General features: G+C 64.8%; 3 protein-coding genes across 3 annotated transcripts in view; 2 read left to right on the top strand and 1 right to left on the bottom strand.

Moving 5' to 3' along the window:
- Positions 1-4,736, top strand: part of WDR46 (WD repeat domain 46) — a gene marked incomplete at both ends in the record, with an annotated part of 12,644 nt that extends 7,908 nt beyond the window's left edge. Inside the window, 7 exon segments of the mRNA XM_080364511.1 lie at positions 229-366; positions 454-607; positions 1,999-2,143; positions 2,241-2,335; positions 3,215-3,310; positions 4,436-4,537; positions 4,623-4,736. Coding sequence (XP_080220637.1) covers positions 229-366; positions 454-607; positions 1,999-2,143; positions 2,241-2,335; positions 3,215-3,310; positions 4,436-4,537; positions 4,623-4,736 — 844 coding nt within the window.
- Positions 4,737-6,737: 2,001 nt separating this feature from the next.
- B3GALT4 (beta-1,3-galactosyltransferase 4) lies at positions 6,738-8,865 on the bottom strand (the record flags this gene model as incomplete). Its single annotated transcript, XM_080364510.1, has 3 exons — positions 6,738-7,781; positions 8,029-8,301; positions 8,734-8,865. The coding sequence occupies 3 exons, from the start codon at positions 8,863-8,865 to the stop codon at positions 6,738-6,740; spliced, it is 1,449 nt and encodes a 482-aa protein (XP_080220636.1).
- Positions 8,732-12,720, top strand: PFDN6 (prefoldin subunit 6). The gene is given in 6 exon segments (XM_080364501.1): positions 8,732-8,788; positions 9,493-9,566; positions 12,132-12,202; positions 12,309-12,433; positions 12,525-12,570; positions 12,572-12,720. Coding segments are annotated over 5 exon segments (369 nt in total). The 5' UTR covers positions 8,732-8,788; positions 9,493-9,502; the 3' UTR covers positions 12,635-12,720.
- The last annotated feature ends 11,331 nt before the right edge of the window (positions 12,721-24,051 follow it).

Genomic DNA, 24,051 nt, shown 5'->3' with positions numbered 1-24,051 from the left:
ACCCCTAAAAACACCTCAAAACTCTCCACAAACCTCCTCCAAACCCCAAACACCCCCAGAACCCCCTCAAAACACCCCCCAGACCCCCCAAACCCCTTGACCTTGACCTTGACCTGTTGTCCCCAGGGCCGGTGACGCTCTGGTGTCTGTTGCTGCCAGAGCCACTGGACCCCCAAACCCCCGCCAAATCCCCCCCAGAACCCCCAACCCCCCCCCAAAACCCCCTAGACCCCCCAAACCCCTTGACCTTGACCTGTTGTCCCCAGGCACGGTGACGCTGTGGTGTCCGTCGGTGCCGGAGCCGCTGGTCCGCCTGTTGTGTCACCGCGGCGCCGTGCGGGCGCTCGCTGTCGACCCCACCGGCACGTGAGCAAACCCCCGTTTTCCCCCATTTTTTGGGGGGGGTTTTTTGGGGTGCCCCCCCCCCAATGTGTGTGTGTCCCCCCCCCCCAGGTACATGGCGTCGGCGGGGACGGACAGACGGCTGCGCGTGTGGGACGTGCGGACGTGGCGGGCGCTGGGCGAGCGGGCGCTGCCGCTGGGCGCGGGGCTGCTGGACTTCAGCCAGCGGGGGGCGCTGGCGGCCGCCTGCGGGGACCAGATCACGGTGACCCCCAAAACCGCCCCGTCACCCCAAAAACGGGCGCTAACCGGGGGGGGAAGCACCACGTGGGAGTCACTTCTCCCCGCCCCCCCCGATAATACCCATGGGAACCCCCCAGTGACACCCATGGGAACCCCCAAACCCCCCCAATGACACCCATGGGAGCCCCAAACCCCCCCAATGATACCCATGGGAGCCCCCCAGTGACACCATGGGAACCCCAAACCCCCTCAATGACACTCATGTGAACCCCCAATGACACCCATGGGAACCCAAGACCCCCCAATGGCACCCATGGGAACCTCAAACCCCCCTCAATAACACCCATGGGAACCCCAAACCCCCCCCAATGACACCCATGGGAACCCCAGATCCCCCCCAATGACACCCATGGGAACCCCAAACCCCCCCCAGTGACACCCATGGGAACCCCCAATGACACCCATGGGAACCCCAAACCCCCCCCAATGACACCCATGGGAACCCCCAATGACACCCATGGGAACTCCAAACCCCCCTCAATAACACCCATGGGAACCCCAAACCCCCCCCCAATGACACCCATGGGAACCCCCAATGACACCCATGGGAACCCCAAACCCCCCTCAATAACACCCATGGGAACCCCAAACCCCCCCCAATGACACCCATGGGAACCCCCAATGACACCCATGGGAACCCCAAACCCCCCTCAATAACACCCATGGGAACCCCAAACCCCCCCCCAATGACACCCATGGGAACCCCAAACCCCCCCCAATGACACCCATGGGAACCCCAAACCCCCCCCCAATGACACCCATGGGAACCCCCAATGACACCCATGGGAACCCCAAACCCCCCTCAATAACACCCATGGGAACCCCAAACCCCCCCCCAATGACACCCATGGGAACCCCCAGTGACACCCATGGGAACCCCAAACCCCCCTCAATAACACCCATGGGAACCCCAAACCCCCCCCCAATGACACCCATGGGAACCCCCAATGACACCCATGGGAACCCCAAACCCCCTCCAATGACACCCATGGGAACCCCCAAACCCCCCCAATGACACCCATGGGAACCCCCAATTTATTATTCCCCCCCAATTTATTATTCCCTTCTCATTTATTATTCCCCCCCCATTTATTATTTCCCCCACAATTTATTATTCCCCCCCCTATTTATTATTCCCCCCCCAATTTATTATTCCCCCCCAATATTCACCTCCCAATTCCCCCAATTTCCCTCCCCAACCCCCAATTTCCCCCCCAATTTCCCCCCCAATTTCCCCCCATTTCCTGCCCCCCAACTCCCCCGCCTCCATTCCCCCCCCACCCCCCAATTTCCACCATCCCCCCTTTCCCCCCCATTCCCCCCCCCCCACTGACCCTCTTTCCCCCCCCGCAGGTGTTCCGGGGGGTGGGGGAGGGGTCCCCCCAGCCCTTCCTGTGTCACCGCCCCCCCCGCCCCCCCCACGGGCTGCGCTTCTGCCCCCTGGAGGACGTGCTGGGGGTGGGGCACGGGGGGGGCTTCAGCAGCCTCCTGGTGCCGGGTGAGTGGGACCCCCAACCCCGACCCCCCCATGACCCCCCCCCATAAACCCCCCCCCCAAAAAAACCCCAATTCCCCCCTTTTCTGGCCCATTTTAGGGGCGGGGGAGCCCAATTTCGACGCGCTGGAGCTGAACCCGTTCCAGAGCCGCCGGCAGCGCCAGGAGTGGGAGGTCAAGGCGCTGCTGGACAAGGTGAAGGGGGGGGGGGGCACCCCAAAATTGATGGGGGGGGGGGGAGGGCTGGGGTTGAGCCCCCAAAGGGATGGGACCCCCCCCCTAAAGTGATGGGAGCCCCTCAAAATAATGGGGACAGCACTGAAGTGATGAGGATGCTCCTAAAGTGATGGGGACCCCCCCAAAATGAATGGATGAATGGGACCCCCCTAAAGGGATGGGACCCCCCCCAAAATGAATGGATGAATGGGACCCCACCCCCCCAGAAGGGATGGGATGCCCCTAAAGTGATGGGGATGCTCCTAAAGCAATGGGGACACCCCAAAATGAATGGGACCCCCCCCAAAGGGATGGGGATGCCCCTAAAGTGATGGGACCCTCCAAAATGCTGGGACCCCCCCCAAAGGGATGGGACCCCATAAGTGATGGGGACCCCCTAAAGGGATGCTGGAGGGGGGCAGAGTGTGGGGGCCCCCCCCCCCATTTCCCCAAAATTGCTGGAGGGGGGGCCAAAAATCTTGGGGGGGGTCCTGAAGTGCTGCTGACCCCCCCCAAATCATTCCTGAGCCCCCAAATTGGTTCTAATCTCCCCCAAGTGGTTCCTGACCCCTCCACGTGGGTCCTGACCCCCCCAAATGGGTCCTGACCCCCCCAAGTGGTTCCTGATCCCCCCCCCAATGGTTCCTGACCCCCCCAAAATGGTTCCTGACCCCCCCGAATGGTTCCCGACCCCCCCAAGGGGTTCCCGACCCCCCCAGTGGTTCCTGACCCCCATGTCCCCCAGATCCCGGCCGAGCTCCTGACCCCCGCAATGGTTCCCGACCCCCACCAAGGGGTTCCTGACCCCCCCAATGGTTCCTGACCCCCCCAAATGGTTCCTGACCCCCACGTCCCCAGATCCCGGCCGAGCTGCTGACGCTGGACCCGGCCCAGCTGGGCCACGTGGACGGAGCCACTTTGGAGCAGAAGCGGGAGGAGCGGATCCAGCGCCTGGTACGGGAGCGACCCCTGACCTCTCCTGACCCCCTGACCTCCCCCTGACCCCCTGACCTCCCCTGACCCCCTGACCTCCCCCTGACCCCCTGACCTCCCCTGACCCCCTGACCTCCCCTGACCCCCTGACCTCCCCTGACCTCCCCTGACCACCCCCTGACCACCCCCTGACCTCCCCCTGACCTCCCCCTGACCTCCCCTGACCCCCTGACCTCCCCTGACCTCCCCCTGACCCCCTGACCCCCGACCTCCCCTGACCTCCCCTGACCACCCCCTGACCTCCCCCTGACCCCCTGACCTCCCATGACCCCCCCTGACCTCCCCTGACCCCCCTGACCCCCTAAACCACCCTGACCTCCCCCTGACCCCCTGACCTCCCCCTGACCTCCCCCTGACCTCCCCTGACCCCCTGACCTCCCCTGACCCCCTGACCTCCCCTGACCCCCCTGACCTCCCCTGACCCCCCTGACCTCCTGACCTCCCTCTGACCCCCTAAACCACCCTGACCTCCCCCTGACCCCCTGACCTCCCCCTGACCCCCTGACCTCCCCTGACCCCCCTGACCTCCCCTGACCCCCCTGACCTCCCCCTGACCTCCTGACCTCCCCCTGACCTCCCCTGACCTCCTGACCCCCCTCTGACCTCCCCTGACGCCCCCAAACCACCCTGACCCCCCTGACCTCCCCCTGACCCCCTGACCTCCCCCTGACCCCCCTGACCTCCTGACCTCCCCCTGACCCCCTGACCTCCCCTGACCCCCTGACCTCCCCTGACCCCCCAAGCCCTCCTGACCTTCTCCTGACCCCCAAACCCCCCTGACCTCCCCCTGACCCCCCAAACCCCTCTGCCCTCCCTCTGACCCCCCTGACCTCCCTCTCACCCCCCCAAACCCCCCTGAGCTCCCCCTGACCTCCCTCTGACCCCCTGACCTCCCTCTGACCCCATGACCTCCCCCTGACCCCTCGGCCACCCCAACCTCCCGTGACCCCCCTTGACCTCCCCCTGACCCCCCTTGACCTACCCCCGACCCCCTCTGACCTCCCCTTGACCCCCCCGACCTCCCCTGACCTCCCCCTGACCCTCTGACCTCCTGACCTCCCCGTGCCCCGCCCGGGGCTTCCCCAGGGCTTTGACCCCCAGGCCAAGGTCAAGTTCAAGCCGCGCCGCAGGGTCAAGGGCAGCGACCCCCAGCGCCGCAAGCGCCAGGTGGCCCACGAGCAGCTGCGGGTGAGTGCGGGGCCCCCCCAGACCCCCCCCGCGGGTTTTTGGGGTGCCCCCCCCCCCCTTATTTTGTGTCCTGTCCCCCCCCCAGGCCGCCATCCGGGAGAAGGTGGAGCAGCGCGAGAAGAAGGCGGGGGAGGGGCCGAAAGGGGGCGCCCCCACCCCCCCCACAAAACGGGGGGCGCTCGAGCGCTTCCGGAAATAAACTTGAGGAGGGGGGGGTCCCCCCATTTTGGGATCCTTGGTGCATCAGTGTGTGTGTCCCCCAAACTATGGGGGTCCCCACTTTGGGGTCGTCGATGCGTCAATGTGTGTCGTCCCCCCCCCAACTTTGGGGTCCCTGGTGTGTTGCACCCCAATATGGGGGTCTCCAGTTTCTGTGTCGTCCCCCACCACTATGGGGGGGGTCCCCTGTTTGTTCCCCCCCCCACCATGGGGGTCCCTGGTGTGTCCCCCACTTTGGGATCCCCAGTGTGTCAGTGTAAACCCCCCCCCCAAACTATGGGGGTCCCTGGTGTGTCCCCCCCCTAATATGGGGGTCCCCAGGGTGTGTCCCCCACTTTGAGGTCCCCAATGTGTCAGTGTAACCCCCTCCCCAACCAAACTGTGGGGTCCCCTCCCCAATGTGGGGGTCCCCAGTTTGCCCCCCCTCGCACCATGGGGGTCCCCAGGGTGGACCCCCTACCCCCCCCCCCCCCAAACCATAGGGGTCCCCTCCCCAATATGGGGGTCCCCAGTGTCCTCCCACCATAGGGGTCCCCAATATGTCGTTGTGTCCCCCCCCACAAGCCAAAGGCCACCGCGGTGTCACCAGCCATGGGGGGTTTATTGCAGCGGGGATGGGGACACCATGACGTCATTGTCACCATGTGACGTCATTGTCACCGCGTGACGTCATTGTCACTGTGTGATGTCATTGGTACCGTGTGACGTCATTGTCCCTGCGGTGGTTTTGTCACCACTGCACCTGGTGACACTGCAGCGCCGCCCAATGTCCCCGTGCGACGTCATCGTCCCCGTGCGACGTCATCGTCCCTGTGTGACGTCATCATCCCCGTGTGACGTCCTTGTCCCTGCTGCACCAGGGCTGGGTCTTCATCCCACTGCAACGCTGCATCCAGAGCTCCTGCAGCTCCAACGCTGCAGCCAGAGCTGCTGCAGCTCCAACGCTGCATCCAGAGATCCTGCAGCTCCAACGCTGCATCCCAGGGCTGCTGCAGCCCCTCAAACGTGTGCAACCTTGTGCAACATCTTCATCCCCATTGCACCAGGGCTGAGTCTTCGTCACGCTGCATCCTGGGGCTGCGGCAGCTCCTCAAACACGTGCAACCCCATGCAACGTCCTTGTCCCCATTGCAGTGGGGCTGCTCCTTCCTGACACTGCAACCTGATGCTGCTGCAGCTCATTGAGCACGTGCAACCCCATGCAATGTCCTTGTCCCCATTGCACCAGGGCTGAGTCTTCACGCTGCATCCCAGAGCTGCTGCAGCTCCTCAAACACGTGCAGCATCCTTGTCTGCATTGCACTGGGGCTGCTCCTTCCAGACGCTGCATCCTGATGCTGCTGCAGCTCGTTGGGCACATGCAACCCCATGCAACGTCCTTGTCCTTGCTGCACCAGGGCTGAGTCGCCTTCACGCTGCATCCTGGGGCTGCTGCAGCTCCTCGAGCACGTGCAACCCCATGCAACGTCCTTATCCTCGTTGCACTGGGGCTGAGTCTTCATGCTGCATCCTGGGGCTGCTGCAGCTCCTTGGGCACATGCAACCCCATGCAACGTCCTTGTCCCTGTTGCACTGGGGCTGTTTCTCCCCAACGCTGCATCCTGCGGCTGCTGCAGCTCCTTGGGCGCATGCAACCCCATGCAACGGCCTTGTCCTTATTGCACCAGGGCTGAGTCGCCTTCACGCTGCATCCTGATGCTGCTGCAGCTCGTTGGGCACATGCAACCCCATGCAACGTCCTTATCCCTGTTGCACCGGGGCTGAGTCTTCGTCACGCTGCATCCTGGGGCTGCTGCAGCTCCTCAAACACATGCAACCCCATGCAACGGCCTTGTCCCCGTTGCACTGGGGCTGCTCCTTCCTGACACTGCATCCTGATGCTGCTGCAGCTCATTGAGCACGTGCAACCCCATGCAACGTCCTTATCTTCGTTGCACTGGGGCTGAGTCTTCACGCTGCATCCTGGGGCTGCTGCAGCTCCTCAAACCCATGCAACCCCATGCAACGTCCTTGTTGCACCGGGGCTGAGCCGCCTCCACGCTGCATCCGGCCCCCCTACCCCCCCCAGACCCACTGCATGGCGGCCAATGCGCGGCACCGCAGCACCCCCAGCGCGCGCTGCAGGACCCCGCACCGCCCCCCATCCCCCCCCCCCGCCCCCCCGCAGCATGGCCCACACCCCCCGCAGCTCGGGCGGCCGCATCCTGTGCGCGCTGAACAGCACCTCCCCCATGCAGCAGCGGTCGGGGGGGAAGCGCGCGGCGCCCGCCATGCGCGCCGAGTGCCGCGGCGCCACGCCGGCCCGGCGGGCGCACAGCCCGACCCACACGTCCTCGGGGGCCACCAGGGGCACGCGGGGGGCGGCCGCCAGCACGGCCAGCGCCGCGGGACGGGACAGCACGTAGGCCGTGCCGCTGCAGTACGGCGGGAACGCGGCGCCGCCGAACGCGGCCGCCGGCACGTGGTGGCGCGAGCGGGGGTCCCGCGCCGGGCGCACCCACCAGTGCACCCGGCCCAGGTAGAGGCGGCGCGGGCGCGGGCGCGAGCGCAGGTGGCTCGTCAGCGCCGGCAGGTTAACGAAGACGTCGTCGTCGGCCTTGAGCAGGAAGCGCGAGCCGGGGCAGCGCGCGGCCGCCCAGCGCAGCAGCAGCAGCGTCTTCAGCGTCAGGTTGGCGTAGGTGTCGGCGAAGGGGCCCTGCAGCAGGTCCCCGTGGCGCCGCCGCTCCGCCGCCAGCGCCGCCTGCTCCGCCGGCGCAGCCGGGACCCCCAGCACGAACACGGTGCGGGCGCTCAGCCCCCCCGGCCGGGGGTCGCCCCCCCCAGGTGTCCCGAACCGCCTGGCGCTGGGCGGCGTGCGAGGGGGCGCTGGGCACCAGCACCAGCAGGAAGGGGGAGGGGGCGCTGCAGGGCGGGGGCGGCAGGAGGAGCTGGGGGGGCGCGGAGGGGTCGGCGAAGGCGTCGGCGTCGGCGAGAATCGCGGCGTCCGCCAGCGCTGCAGCCCATGCAAAGTCTGCGCCGTTTGCAGCTATTGCAGCGTTTGCAACGTTTGCAATGTTTGCAACCCCTGCACCGTTTGCAACTATTGCACCGTTTGCAAACCCTGCACCGTTCGCAACTATTGCACCGTTTACACCGTTTGCAACCCCTGTACTGTTCTGTTTGCAAACCCTGCACCGTTTGCAACTATTGCACCGTTTGCAACCCCTGCACCGTTTGCAACCCCTGCACCGTTTGCACCCCTGCACCGTTTACACCGTTCGCAACCCCCGCACCGTTCGCAAACCCCGCATCACGTGCAAACCCCGCATCACGTGCAAACCCCGCGTCACGTGCAAACCCCGCGTCACGTGCAAACCCCGCATCCCCCGCCCCCCGGCCGGGTCCCCCCCGCCCCCCCCCCGCTCCTCCCAGGCCGCCAGCAGCGCCGCCAGCAGCTCCTCGCCCCCCCCGCTGCCCCCAGCCCCAGCCCCAGCAGCACGAGCGCCAGCGCCGCCCCCCGGGCCGCCCAGCGCCCCGCCCCCCGCCAGCGCCACCGCCGCCACATCCTCACCGGGGGGGGAGGGGGGGTGGGGGGGTCCCTCCCCGTGTCGCCCCCCACGCCAAGGGGACCCCGCGGGGACTCCAAGGGCCGCGGAGCGGAGGGGCGCTAGGACCGCGCGTGCGCGCCGCGCAGGGGGGCGGGGAACGGAGGGGCGTGGTCTCGGCGGAGAGGAGCGGGGATTGGTGGACGGGGTGCGGGGCACGTGGTGTCGGTTTGAGGGCGTGGTTTGAGTCCAGAGGGGGCGTGGTCTTTACGGAAAGAGGGCGTGGTGTTGTTATGGAGGCGTGGCTTTGTCCTGAAGGGGCGTGGCGTGCCCATAGCGGGGCGGGGAAGGGGGCGTGGTTTTGCTGCAGAGGGGGCGTGGCGACGGGATGTGGCATGGGAGGGCGGCGGGGTGCGCAGGCGCGGAGGAAGGGGCGGGGCCGCCGCGCGTCACGTGGGCGGTTGTAGGCGGGGCCAGAGCCGGTTCCAGCGGGAGGAGAACGGAGAAGGTTTTGGGGTTCCTGGGGGGTTCGAGGGGTCTCTGAGGGGTCTTAGGGGGCACTGGAGGGTCCTGGGGACGCTTCATGGGATCGGGGGAGTGTCTGGGAGGATCTTATAGGGTTTGGGGGGTCTGGAGGGGTTGATGGGGGTGGGGGGGGTGCAGGGGGCTCTGGGGGGAGACTGGGGGTGTCTGTGGGGTTTGGGGGTGTCTGTGGGGTCTGAGGGTGTCTGTGGGGTTTGGAGGTGTCTGTCTGTGGGGTCTGGGGATGTGTGTGGGGTTTGGGGGTGTCTGTGGGGTCTGGGGGTGTCTATGGGTTTTGGGATGTCTGTCTGTGGGGTTTGGGGGTGTCTGTGGGGTCTGGGGGTGTCTGTGGGGTTTGGAGGTGTCTGTCTGTGGGGTCTGGGGATGTGTGTGGGGTTTTGGGGGTGTCTGTGGGGTCTGAGGGTGTCTATGGGTTTTGGGATGTCTGTCTGTGGGGTTTGGGGGTGTCTGTGGGGTTTGGAGGGTGTCTGTGGGGTCTGGGGGTGTCTGTGGGGTTCGGGGGTGTCTGTCTGTGGGGTCTGGGGGTGTCTGTGGGGTTCGGGGGCTCTGTGAGGTTTGGGGGTGTCTGTCTGTGGGGTTTGGGGGCTCTGTGGGGTTCGGGGGTTCCCCACGGGGCTCCCGGGGTTTTTAGGGGGTTCTGGGGGGTCCCCAACCCCCCCGCCCCCCCAGCCCCCCCCCCATGGCGGAGCCGATTCAGAAGAAGCTGCAGGGAGAGCTGGAGAAATACCAGCAGCTGCAGAAGGGTACGGCCCACCCGCACCCCAAACCCGCACCCCAAAAACAGGACTCCAAACCCGCACCCCAAAACCGGGACTCCAAAAACCCGGACCCCGGACCCCAAAACCAGGGATCCCCCAAACCTCGGACCCCAAAAACAGGGACACAAAACCAGGGACCCCAAACCCAGGGAACCCAAAACCAGGGACCCCAAACCGGGACCCCAAAACCAGGGACGCCAAACCCCGGACCCCAAAATCAGGGACACAAAACCAGGGACCCCAAAACCCAGACCCCAAAACCAAGGACCCCAAACCCGGACCCCAAAACCAGGGACCCCATAACCCACATACCTCGTGGATCCCCATAACCTCCCCTTCACCCCCATAACCCCCATGGACCCCAAAGCCCATGGACCCCTATAACCCCCCCCCCTATAACCCCCCCCCCCCCGCACCCCCATAACCCCCAGAGACCCCAAACCCCAGGACCTCAAAACCAGGGACCCCACAACCCCTGCTGCACCCCCATAACCCCCATGGACCCAAAACCTCAGGGACCCCATAACCCCCCCTGCACCCCCATGGACCCCAAAAACCCCGGCACCCCAAAACCAGGGACCCCATAACCCCCATACCCTGTGGATCCCCATAACCCCCCCCTTCACCCCCATAACCCCCATGGACCCCAAACCCCACAGACCCCCATAAACCCAGAGACCCCAATCCCCTGTACCCCCATAACCGCCATGAACCCCAAACCCCAGGACCCCCATAACCCCCCCTACACCCCCATAACCCCCATGGACCCCAAACCGCAGGGACCCCAAAGCTTGTGGACCCCTGTAACACCCCCCCCCCCCCCATAACTATAATCCCCATGGACCCCAAACCTCAGGGACCCCAAACCCCGTGGAGCCCCATAAGCCCCCTGCACCCCCACGAACCCCAGGGACCCCGTAACCCCCTGCACCCCGAGGGACCCCAAACCCCCATGGAGCCCCATAACCCCCCCCCTGCACCCCCAGGGACCCCCGTAACCCCCCTGCACCCCCATGGACCCAAACCCCGTGGAGCCCCATAACCCCCCCTTGCACCCCCAGGGACCCCCGTAACCCCCTGCACCCCCATGGACCCCAAACCCCATGGAGCCCCATAACCCCCCCCTGCACCCCCATGAACCCCAGGGACCCCCGTAACCCCCCTGCACCCCCATGGACCCAAACCCCATGGAGCCCCATAACCCCCCCCTGCACCCCCATGAACCCCAGGGACCCCCGTAACCCCCCTGCACCCCCAGGGACCCCAAACTCCATGGACGCCCATAACACCCATGGGTTCCAAACCCATGAAGCCCCATAACCCCCCTGCACCCCCATAACCGCCATGGACCCCAAATACCCCAGGGACCCCAATGACCCCCCCCTGCACCCCCAGGGACTCCAAACCCCCTGGACCACTATAGCACCCCCCCTGCACCCCTATGGACCCCAAACCCATGGGCACCCCATAACCCCCTCTGCACCCCATAACCCCCCTGCACCCCATAACCCCCATGGACCCCAAACCTCAGGGACCCCAAACCCCATGGAGCCCCATAATCCCCCTGCACCCCCATAACCACCATGGACCCCAAATACCCAGGGACCCCCATGATCCCCCTGTACCCCATGGATCCTCCAAACCCCATGGAGCCCCATAACCTCCCTGCACCCCCAGGGACCCCTGTAACCCCCCCTTCACCCCCATGGACCCCCAAACCCCATGGAGCCCCATAACCCCCCTGCACCCCCAGGGACCCCCCCTGCACCCCCATGGACCCCCCAAACCCCATGGAGCCCCATAACCCCCCTGCACCCCCAGGAGCCCCAGGGACCCCTGTAACCCGCCCTGCACCCCCAGGGACCCCCAAACCACATGGAGCCCCATAACCCCCTGCACCCCCATAACCCCCCTGGACCCCAAACCTCAGGGACCCCCAAACCCCATAGAGCCCATAACCCTCCTGCACCCCCATAACCCAAGGGACCCCCCATAAACCCCCCTGCACCCCCAGGGACCCCAAACCCCATGGAACCCCATAACCCCCCTGCCACTCCCATAACCCCCATGGACCCCAAACCTCAGGGACCCCCATACCCCCCCCCCCCAACACCTCCAGGGACCCCAAACCCCATGGACCCCCATACCCCCCCCCCGCATACCCACAACCCCCATGGACCCCAAACCCCAGGGACCCCACAGTCTGGACCCCTGTAACGCCCCCCCTGCCCCCCATAACCATAACCCCCATGGACCCCAAACCCCATGGAGCCCCATAACCCCCCTGCACCCCCATAACCCCAGGGACCCCCATAAACCCCCCTGCACCCCCAGGGACCCCAAACCCCATAGAGCCCCATAACCCCCGTGCACCCCTTGGACCCCGGGGACCCCCATAACCTCCCCTGCACCCCCATGGACCCCAGGGACCCCCATAACCCCCTCTGCACCCCCTAACCCCCTTTACACCCACAACCCCAAGTCCCTTCCCCACCCCCTTACCCCCCCTTACACCCCCATTTCGGGGTGACCCCCTTTCTGCCCCCCCAGACCTGAGCCGCTCGGTGGCCGCGCGCCAGAAACTGGAGGCGCAGCTGACGGAAAACACCATCGTCAAGGAGGTGGGTGACCCCAAATCCCCCCAAAACACCCCAAAAACACCCCTCTGACACCCCAAAACCCCCCCATGACACCCCAAAAACCCCCCCGGGTCCCCCTCAAACGCAGGAGCTGGACCTGCTGGACGCCACCAACACCATTTTCAAGCTGATGGGGCCGGTTTTGGTGAAGCAAGAGATGGACGACGCCAAAGCCACGGTGGGGAAGCGCCTGGATTACATCACCGGCGAGATGTGGGTGCTGGGGGGTGAGACGGGGGGGTTTTAGGGTTCAATGGGGGGGGTTTTGGGGTTCACCCCCCCCGAACCCCGTTGTTTTGGGCAGCAAGCGCTACGAGCAGCAGATGCAGGAGCTGGAGCGGCGCTCGGAAGCAGCAGCGCGAGACGCTGGGGCGGCTGCAGCAGGAGCTGCAGCGGGCGCAGGGCAAGGCCTGAGAGCTTTGGGGGGGCCCCCTGCCCCCCCCGGCCCCCCCCGCACCCCAACCCCCCCCCACATTCCCATTAAACCCCCCCAAAACACAGCATCGCTGCACCCGCTTTATTCTGGTGCCTCAACATTGTGTGCCACTCCACCCCATAAATTCTTAGACACACCCTTAATTATTATATTTGGGGGGGGGGCACCCCAAAAAGGGGGTGGGGGGGAGCGTGAGACACCCAAGATTGAGTTGGGGTGGGGAATTGAAGTGAGACACCCCCCACCCCCCCCCCCCCATTCTATGGGGTGCAGGGGAAATGCTGGATCGTGGTGTAGATGTTGGGAGGGGTAAAAGGGGGGGGGGGGGGGGCAGCACCCCAAAAATACATCCTTGGATTTGGGGGGGCAGCAGCCAAAAAATATACCCCCCACCCTTGGATTTGGGGGGAGCAGCACCCCAAATATACTCTTGGATTTGGGAGAGGCAGCACTCCAAAAATATATCCCCCCCCCCATGGATTTGGGGGGGATCAGCACCCCAAATATACCCTCCTTGGATTTGGAGGGGTCAGCACCCCAAATATACCCTCCTTGGATTTGGGGGGGGTCAGCACCCCAAATATATGCTGCCTGGATTTGGGGGGCAGCACCCCAAAAATATACCCCCCCCGCCCCGGACTTGGGGGTGGGGTCAGCAACCCATATACCCCCTAGGATTTTGGGGATCAGCACCCCAAAACATATACCCCCATGGATTTGGGGTGGAAGAACCCCAAATTTATACAAGCCCCCCCACCCCCCCACCCGCCAGATTTGGGGGGGGGGGTCAGCATCCCAAAAATATACCCCCTCTGGATTTGGGGGGTCAGCACCCCAAAAATATACCCCCCCCCGGATTAGGGGGGCAGCACCCCAAAAATATACCCCCTCTGGATTTGGGGGGGTCAGCACGCCAAAAATATACCCCCCCTGGATTAGGGGGGCAGCACCCCAAAAAATATACCCCCTCTGGATTTGGGGGGTCAGCATCCCAAAATATACCCCCCCCGGATTAGGGGGGCAGCACCCCAAAAATATACCCCCCTCTGCATTTGGGGGGGTCAGCAACCCAAAATATACCCCCCCAGATTTGGGGGTGCAGCAGCCAAAAAATACACACATAGCCCTCCTGTATATTTTGAATGGGTTTAGGGGTGATAACGGGGGGGGGGGGGACACACCCAAAACCAGCGGGTCCGGCGGCCATTTTGAGGCGGGAAACCATCTTGGCGGGAGTGACGCGCTCCAGCTCCTCACAGCGGCTCCCCCATCATTTTGGGGGGTCCCTATGGCTCATACCCATCCCCCCCGACCCCACAGACCCCCCCCCACCTCCCCCCGTGAAGGAGGGACCCCCCCCATTTCAACGTGTTTAACGGGGGAAGCCGCAGAGCCCCAAGATGGCGCCGGGCACAGCCCATGGTGGGGGGTGCAGAGCAGACACCTCCATATTCACTGCCAGAAACCCAAAAACACCCCAAAACACCCCAAAAACAAACTCAAATCCCCCTTATTTTTGTTATTTGTCCCTTTGGCAATAACATGTCATGAGAAAAATAACCTTTTAAAGTAGGAATGGTGATGATGGGATGAGGAGTGGGTGGGGGCGGCGGCCATTTTGAGGCGGCTCTGCCCCTTCCCGCCAACATACCACCACACAAAAAACAGACAAAAAAGGGAGAATAATGACAAAAAAGCAACAAGCAGAAACCATCATTATTCTAATTGGGGTGTTTTATGTATGTTTTCAACCGCTCTACAGTGAAATCGGAGTGAGGACGCCTTGGCGGGCGCTGAGGCGGGAAACCATCTTGGCGGGAGTGACGCGCTCCAGCTCCTCACAGCGGCTCCCCCTCCATTTTGGGGGGTCCCTATGGGTCCCTACGCCTCCTACCCCATCCCCCCACCCCCCCCAGCCCCCCAGAACCGCCACGTTCCCCCCTGCGAAGGCAGAACCCCCCATTTCAACGTGTTTAATGGAGGAAGCCGCAGAGTCCCAAGATGGCGCCGGGCACAGCCCATGGTGGGGGGTGCAGAGCAGACACCTCCATATTCCACTGCCAGAAACCCAAAAACACCCCAAAACACCCCAAAAACAAACCCAAATCCCCCTTATTTTAATTCTTTGTCCCCTCAGCAATAACTCCCCCCATGAATAAATCGCTATTTAAAGCAGGACTAGTGATGATGAGATGAGGAGTGGGTGGGGGCGGCGGCCATTTTGAGGCAGCTCTGCCCCTTCCGCCAAAATAACAACACCACACATAAAAAACACAAAAAAGGGAAAATAACAACAAGAGACACCGAGCAGAAACCATCATTATTCTAATTGGGGTGTTTTATGTATGTTTTCAACCGCTCTACAGTGAAATCGGAGGTGAGGACGCCTTGGCGGGCGCTGAGGCGGGAAACCATTTTGGCGGGAGTGATGCGCTCTAGCTCCTCACAGCGGCTCCCCCCCCCATTTTGGGGGGTCCCTATGGGTCCCTACGCCTCCTACCCCATCCCCCCCATCCCCCCCTACCCCACAGAGCCCCCTACCACCCCCCCATGAAGGAGGGACCCCCCTATTTCAACGTGTTTGCCGGGGGAAGCCGCAGAGCCCCAAGATGGCTCCCGGCCCCTGCCCCGCATGCGTCCGCTGGTGCCGCTTGTGGTGCGAGCTGCGGCTGAAGCCCTTCCCGCAGTGCGCGCAGGCGTACGGCCGCTCGCCCGTGTGCACGCGCCGGTGCTGCGTCAGCGTGGACTTGTCGGTGAAGCTCTTGCCGCAGTCGCCGCAGCCGTAGGGCCGCTCGCCCGTGTGGATGCGCCGGTGCCGGATGAGGTTGGAGCTGACGTTGAAGCGCTTGCCGCAGTGGGCGCAGGCGTACGGCTTCTCGCCCGTGTGGATGCGCATGTGCTTCACCAGGTCGGAGTTCTGGCTGAAGCTCTGCCAGCACTCGCCGCAGGTGTTGGCGCCGGGCAGCGCGGCGGCGCCGGCTCGGGGCGCCCGGCGGGGCCAGCGCGGCGCCGCGGCGGCCGCCGGGGGGGACAGGCTCTTGCCGCAGTCCACGCAGCGCGGCGGCCGCGGCGCGCGGGGGCCGGAGGGCGGCGGGGCGCCGGGGGACACCTGCATGGGACCCGCCGCAGCGTCAGCAGCCGCGTACGGCCGGGGGGGCGAACAGCTGCCATTGTTGCCACACAAAGTCCATGGGGGTGGGGGGTGAACCCTCAAATCAGCCTTTAGTTACCACACAAAGTCCATGGGGGTGAACCCTCAAATCAGCCCCTAGTTACCACATAAAGTCCATGGGGGTGGGGGGTGAACCCTGAAATCAGCCTCTAGTTACCACATAAAGTCCATGGGAGTGAGGGGTGAACCCTGAAATCAGCCCCTAGTTACCACATAAAGTCCATGGGGGTGGGGGGTGAACCCTCAAATCAGCCCCTAGTTACACATAAAGTCAATGGGAGAGAGGGGTCAGGACCTGGAATCCGCCATTATTACCACATAAAGTCCATGGGGGTGGTGAACCCTAAAATCAGCCACTAGTTACCACATAAGGTCCATGGGGGTGAGGGGAGGCTTAAAATCTGCAATTATTACCACATAAAGTCCATGGGGGTGAACCCTAAAATCAGTCATTATTACCATATAAAGTCCATGGGGGTGAACCCTAAAATCAGCCCTTAGTCACCACAGAAAGTCCATGGGGTGAACCCTAAAATCAGCCATTAGTTACCACATAAAGTCCATGGGGGTGGGGGGTGAACCCTGAAATCTGCCATTAGTTACCACATAAAGTCCATGAGGATGAGGGGAGGCTTAAAATCTGCAATTATTACCACATAAAGTCCATGGGGGTGAACCCTAAAATCAGTCATTATTACCATATAAAGTCCATGGGGGTGAACCCTAAAATCAGCCCTTAGTCACCACATGAAGTCCATGGGGTGGGGGGCAGGCCTAAAATCAGCCATTATTACCACATAAAGTCCATGGGAGAGAGGGGGGAACCCTAAAATCAGCCATTAGGCTCCACATAAAGTCCATGGGGGCGAACCCTAAAATCAGCCATTAGGCACCAGGTAGAGCCGGGGGGTGAGGGGTGAACCCTAAAATCTGCCATTAGTTACCACATAAAGTCCATGGGGGTGGGGGGTGAACCCCGAAATCAGCCTTTAGTTACCACATAATGTCCATGGGGGTGAACCCTAAAATCTGCCATTAGTTACCACATAAAGTCCATGGGGGTGAGGGGTGAACCCTAAAATCTGCCATTAGTTACCACATAAAGTCCATGGGGGTGAGGACTGAACCCTAAAATCAGCCATTAGTTACCACATAAAGTCCATGGGGGTGGGGGGTGAACCCTAAAATCAGCCCTTAGTTACCACAGAAAGTCCATGGGGGTGGGGGGTCGATGCCTAAAATCAGTGATTAGCCATGAAATAAGTCAGTTGATACCTAAAATCAGTGATAGCTTATCAAATAGAGTCCATGGGAATAAGGGGCTTGATACCCGAAATCAGCAACTAGTACTAAAATAAGTCAGTTCGTACCTAAAATCAGCATTTAGTTATAAAATAAGTCTATGGGTATAAGGGGGTCAATACCTAAAATTGGCATTTAGTCATCAAATAAGTCAGTTGATCCCTAAAATCAGCAATTAACGGCAAAACAAAGCCCAGACTAATAGCAGCATCAATACCCCAAATCAGCACTTAGACCCCAGATCAGTCAGTTGATACTTTAAATCAGCAACTGGGTTTAGAACCATAAATCACTTTGGTTTAGAACTCCTAAAGCTGTAAATGCTCTGGGTTTAGAACTCCTGCTTCTAGAACCATCACTAATCATTTGGGGCTTTAGAACTCCTGCTTCTAGACCCAGAAATCAAACTGGGTTTAGAACTCTCGCCTCTAGAACCACAAATCCCTTTGGGTTTAGAACTCTCGGCTCTAAAGCTGGACATGACTTGGTTCTAGAACTCTCCCTTCTAGAACAATAAATCACTATTGTTCTAGAAACTCTCGCATCTAGAACCATAAAGCTATTTGGTTCTAGAGCTCTTGCCTCTAGAACCGTAAACCACCCTGGCTCTAGACCCCCCCCCACCTCTAGAACAGTAAACCACACTGGCTCTAGAACCCTCTCCTCTAGAATGGCAAACCATGCTGGCTCTAGACCCCCCCCCCCCAATTTGGTTTTAGATCTCTCACTTCTAGAACCATAAACCACTCTGGCTCTAGAACCCCTGACTCTAGAACAGTAAACCACTCTGGCTCCAGACACCACCACCCCCAACCCCAATACCCCCCCCCCCCCAACAAACCACCCTGGTTCTAGATGCCCCACCCCAGAACTGGCAACCGCTCTGGCTCTAGAACCCCCACCTCTAGAACCACAAACCGCTCTGGCTCTAGAACCCCACCTCTAGAACCACAAACCGCTCTGGCTCTAGAACCCCCACCTCTGGAACCACAAACCACTCTGGCTCTAGAACCCCCACCTCTAGAAACGGCAAATAGCTCTGGCTCTAGAACCCCCACCCCCACCCCCCCCTCATTCCTCCACCCCGCCCCCCCCAATCCCCCTTCGCGCCCCACGCGGGGGGTCCCGGCGCCCCCACCTCCTTCCCGCAGTCGCGGCAGCTCCGCGGCGCCGCGCGCCGGTGCCGCAGCCGTTTGGCGCCGCCGCCGCAGCTCTTCCCGCAGTCGCGGCAGGCGAAGGGCGCGGTGTGGGGGGCGGGGGGGGGCGCGTCCCCGGGGGTGTCCCCGGCGCCCCCCCCGGCGTCGCCGCGGTGCCCCCTGCGGTGCGCGGCCAGCGCGGCGCCGTGGGCGAAGCTGCTGCCGCACTCCACGCAGATGTTGGGCTGCTCGCCGGGCGCCGCGCGCTGCCGCGCCACCGTGTCCTTGCGCTTGCGGCCCCCCCGGCCGCGCGGCGCGGGGGGGGCGGGGGGAGGGGGGGGGGGATGGGGGCGGGGGGGCGCGGCGGGGGCAGGGACCCCCGGGGGGTTTGGGGAGAGGGAGCTGGAGGGGCAGCGCTTGGGGGGCATGGGGGTGGGGGGCTGGGGGGCTTGGGGTGGGGGTCCCGGGGATGGGGGGGTCCCGGGGATGAGGGGGGGTCCTGGGATGGGGGGGTTAAAGTGATGGGGGGTCCTGGGGATGGGGGGTCCTGGGGATGGGTGGGTCACAGTGATGGGGGGTCCTGGGGATCAGGGGGGTCCCAGTGATGGGGGGTCTTGGGATAGGGGTGTCCTGGTGTGATGGGGGGGTCACAGTGATGAGGGTCCTGAGGATGGGGGGTCACAGTGATGGGGGGTCCTGGGGATGGGGGGGTCACAGTGATGGGGGGTCCTGGGGATGGGGGGGTCACAGTGATGGGGGGTCCTGGGGATCAGGGGGGTCCCAGTGATGGGGGGTCTTGGGGATGGGGGTGTCCTGGGTGTGATGGGGGGGTCACAGTGATGAGGGTCCTTAGGATGGGGGGTCGCAGTGATGGGGGGTCCTGGGGATGGGGGTCCTGGGGATGGGGGGTCACAGTGATGGGGGGTCACAGTGATAGGGGGGTCCTGGGGATGGGGGTCCTGAGGATGGGGGGGTTGCAGTGATGGGGGTCCTGGGGATGGGGGGTCTTGGGGATGGGGGGGTCCTTGGTGTGATTGGGGGGTCCTGGGGATGGGGGGGTCACAGTGATGGGGGTCACAGTGATAGGGGGGTCCTGGGGATGGGGGTCCTGAGGATGGGGGGGTTGCAGTGATGGGGGTCCTGGGGATGGGGGGTCTTGGGGATGGAGGGGTCCTTGGTGTGATTGGGGGGTCCTGGGGATGGGGGGGTCACAGTGATGGGGGGTCCTGGGGATGGGGGGGGTCTCAGGTGGAGGTCCTGGTGATAAGGGGGTCCCTGTGATTGGGGGTCCCAGTGATGGGGGGTCCTGGTGGTGGGGGGATTTAAAAGGGGGGTCCTGGTGATGGGGGGATCTCAGTGACAAGAGCTCACAGTGATGGGGGTCCTGGGGAGGGGGGGGTGTTGCAGTGTGGGGGGGGGGGGGGGTCCCGGTTTGGGGGAGGGGTCGCAGTGCGGGGGGTCGCAGTGCGGGGGGTCGCGGTGGGGGGGGTCCCGGTTCGGGGGGGTGTCAGTGCACCGCCTCGCCTGTGGGAACAAGCGGAGAAGACAAAGTTGAGTTGTTTTGCCCCAAAATCGCCACACCGGGGGTTCCCCCCCCAAAGGGGGCGCCGGCACACGGGACCCCAGAGCGGCACACGGGGCGCCCCGAGTCCCGAGCCGCTTTGAGCCCCGAACCCGCCGGGGGGGCCCCGGCTCTCCTGGTCCCCCCCCCGGTCTCCATCACCGCCCCCCGGGCCCCGCCCCCCCGGTCCCGTTCTCCCCGGTCCCCTGGTCTCCCCGGTCCCGGTTCTCCCGGTTCTCCCGGTCCCGGTTCTCCCCGGTCCCTCCGGTTCTCCCCATCCCGGTCCCTCTCGGTTCTCCCCCGTTCCCCCGTTTCCCCCGTTCCCGTTCTCCGGTCTCTCCCCTCGCTCCCCCGCTCTCGGACCCCCCGGTTCCCCCGGTTCTATCGGTCCCGGTCCCTCCCGGTTCTCCCCGTTCCCCCGATTCTCCCGTTCCCGTTCCCCCGGTTCTCCCGGTCCCGGTCCCTCCCGGTTCTCCCCGCTCTCTCCCCGCTCCCCCGTTCCCGAACCCCCCGGTTCCCCCGGTTCTCCCCGCTCCCGGTTCCCCCGTTCCCGTTTCCCCGGTTCTCCTCGGTTCCCCCGGTTCTCCCGTTCCCGTCCCTCCCGGTCCTCCCCGTTCCCCCGTTCCCGTTTGCCCCGGTCCTCCCCGTTCCCCCGGTTCTCCCGGTCCCTCTCCTCGCTCCCCGCGCTCCCGGACCCCCCGGTTCCCCCGGTCCCCCCGTTCCCGGTCCCCCCCGGTTCCCCTGGCCCCCCCGCTCCGCCCCCGGTGCCCCCGGTACCTGCGGCCCCGCCCGGCGGCTCCTCCCGCCCGGACAATGGAGGCGGCGGCGCCGCTGACCCAGGAAGTTCAACCCCCGGGGGCGGGGGGAACCGGCCCCGCCTCGGACCCCGGACCCCCGGACCCCGCCCAGCCCCCCCCGGCACAGCCCCCCGGGCACAGCCCCCCCGGGCACAGCCCCCCCCGGCACAGCCCCCCCGGCACAGCCCCCCGGGCACAGCCCCCCCGGGCACAGCCCCCCGGGCACAGCCCCCCCGGGCACAGCCCCCGCCGGACCCCCCAGCCCATCCCCCCCCCGACCCCCCAGCCCCATCCCCCCCCATTCCCATCCCCCCCCACCCCATCGCCCCCCCATTCCCATCCACCCCCCGGACCCCCAGCCCCCCCATTCCCATCCCTCCCCGGACCCCCAGCCCATCGCCCCCCATTCCCATCCCCCCCCGACCCCAGCCCCCTCATCCCCATTCCCCATCCCCCCATTCCCCTCCCCCCTCCAGATCCCCATCCCCCCCAATCCCCCAGCCCCCCCTGATCCCCCATCCCCCCCTCGACCCCATCCCCCTGACCCCCCCATCCCCATCCCCCCCCCATTCCCATCTCCCCCCGACCCCCAGCCCCCTCATCCCCATCCCCCATCCCCCCCCAATCCCCCACCCTCCCCCGACCCCCATCCCATCCCCCCTGACCCCTAGCCCCCCGATACCCCACCCCCACAGACCCCCATCCCCATCCCCCCCGACCCCCAGCCCCCCGATACCCGCCCCCCCCCCATCCCCATTCTCATCCCCCACCCCCTAAGTCCTCCACCCCCCCCCATCCCCACTTCGGGGGGCCCCCTTTGTGCCCCCACCCCCCTCAGTGGGACCCACAGCACAATCGTGTGTGTCCTCCCCCCCCCAACCCCCAACCCTGGGCTGGGGGGCCACAGGGGTCCCTCCGGGTTTGGGGGGTCCCATGGGGGGGACACGGAACGGGGGGGGCGGCAGGGACAGAACGGGGGGGGGGGCGGGGCTGGAATGAGACGCTTTCCTCTTTTTGCCACATTTTCCGTGTTTGGCTCCTCGTGCTTGGGGGAGGACACACACACACGGCCCATGGGCCCCATTGGGGTGACCCCCCCCGCACCCCTCGGTGACACAACGGCATGACACGGGACACAATGGGGTGCGGGGGTCCCCAAACCCTCACCCCCCCCCCAGGGCTCCGGTGGGGACATGGTGACACCAACCCCGTGGGGACAGGGTGACACCATCTCCATGGGAACAGGGTGACACCATCCCCAATGGGCACAGGGTGACATCGTCCCCAATGGGGACAGGGTGACACCATTCCCAATGGGGACACGGTGACACCATCCCCAATGCGACAGGGTGACACCATCCCCAGTGGGGACACGGTGACACCATCCCCAATGGGGACAGGGTGACACCAAGCCCATGGGGACAGGGTGACACCATCCCCGTGGGGACACGGTGACACCATCCCCATGGGAACAGGGTGACACCATCCCCAGTGGGGACAGCGTGACACCATCCCAATGGGGACAGGGTGACACCATCCCCATGGGAACAGGGTGACACCATCCCCGTGCGGACACAGTGACACCAACCCAATGGGGATGTGGTGACACCAACTCCACGGGGACGCGGTTACACCGTTCCTAATGTGGACAGGGTGACATGATCCCCCAATGGGGACAGGGTGACACCCATCCTCAATGGGGATGCAGTGACACACAAAACATGTCACAAGCCAAAACGTCCCTCGAGTCCATCCCCAAAAGTTGAGTTGGGGTGTCCCCAACCCTCATTGTCCCCAAGAGGGCCAGGGTGACACCGAGTCCCCGGTGCCGCGTCCCCATTGGACACGCGGCACAAGCCCACGTCCCCTTGAGTCCGTCCCCACCGCCGCACAAACCCCGACGTGGGTGTCCCCACACCGCGCTGTCCCCACACCGCGCCGTCCCCACCACCTCCAACGGTGCCGCGGGGTCCCCGCGGGGCCACCCCCGGCGCCGCGTCCCCCCGGCGCCGCTCAGCCCAGCTGGCTGCGCTGGGGCCAGGCGGCCGCGCCGTCCCCGCGGTGTCCCCGCAGGTGCCGCCGCAGCTCGGCGGGCTCCGCGCACGTCACCCCGCAGCGGGGACAGGCGGGGGACGCGTCCCCGTGGCCGCGCCGGTGCCGCAGGAACGCCGAGCTGTAGCTGAAGCTCTTGCCGCAGTCGCCGCAGGAGAAGGGGCGCTCGCCGCGGCGCCGCGCGGGGACGCCGGGGACGTTGGGGACGCCGCTGGGGACGTCGGGGACGGGGTCACCGAGGGTCTTGGCGCAGCCGGTGCAGCCCAGCGGGGCTGGACGGGGACGGTCCCCGCGCTGGGGACAACGGCGGGGACGGGGCTGCGGGCTGGGGACAAGGACGGGTCAGATGGGGGGACGTCCCGGGACAGACGGACACGGGACATCCCAGGACATCCTGGGACAGAGGGACACGGGACATCCCGGGACATCCTGGGACAGACGGACACGGGACAGCCCGGGACGTCCCAGGATGGGGGGGACACAGAATATCCCGGAACAGGGGGACATCGTGGGACAGGGGGACACGGGACATCCCAGGATGGGCGAGACATGGGACATCGGGGGACAGAGGGACATCCCGGGACATGGGGACATGGGACATCCTGGGATGGGGGGGAGAGGATGTCCCCATGTCCCCTGTACACGTGTCCGCCGTGTCCCTGTACCTGTCCCCCCGTCCCCGTACTTGTCCCCCGTGTCCCCATGCCCCCATACCTGTCCCCAATGTCCCTTGTCACCCAGTGTTCCTGTATCTGTTCCCCCATGTACCTGTGTCCCCCATGTACCTGTCCCCTGTCCCCCTGTGTCCCCCTACCCGTCCCCGTGTCCCCCATCCCGTGGTGTCCCCGTACCTGTCCCCCATCCCGCGGTGTCCCCGCAGTGTCCCCTGTCCCTTGGTGTCCCTGTACCTGTCCCCCGTCCCGCGGTGTCCCCGCGGCATTCCCGTGTCCCCCGTCCCGCGGTGTCCCCACGGTGTCCCCGTACCTGTCCCCCGTTCCACGGTGTCCCCTGATGTCCCCATGTCCCCCGTCCCTTGGTGTCCCCGTGGTGTCCCCATATCTGTCTCGCGGTGTCCCCATACCTGTCCCCCATCCCACGGTGTCTCCGTGTCCCCATGTCCCCATACCTGTCCCCCGTCCCTTGGTGTCCCTTGGTGTCCCCGTACCTGTCCCCGGTCCCTTGGTGTCCCCTTGGTGTCCCCATACCTGTCCCCCGTCCCTTGGTGTCCCCTTGGTGTCCCCGTACCTGTCTCCAGTCCCATGGTGTCCCCGTGTCCCCATGTCCCCATACCTGTACCCGGTCCCTCGGTGTCCCCATGTCCCCATACCTGTCCCCCGTCCCTTGGTGTCCCCGCGGTGTCCCCGTGTCCCCGTAC

The sequence above is a fragment of the Nesoenas mayeri genome (genome assembly GCF_963082525.1).
Source record: "Nesoenas mayeri genome assembly, contig: SCAFFOLD_133, whole genome shotgun sequence".
Taxonomy (NCBI): domain Eukaryota; kingdom Metazoa; phylum Chordata; class Aves; order Columbiformes; family Columbidae; genus Nesoenas; species Nesoenas mayeri.
This window is presented reverse-complemented; position numbering and strand designations above follow the sequence as displayed.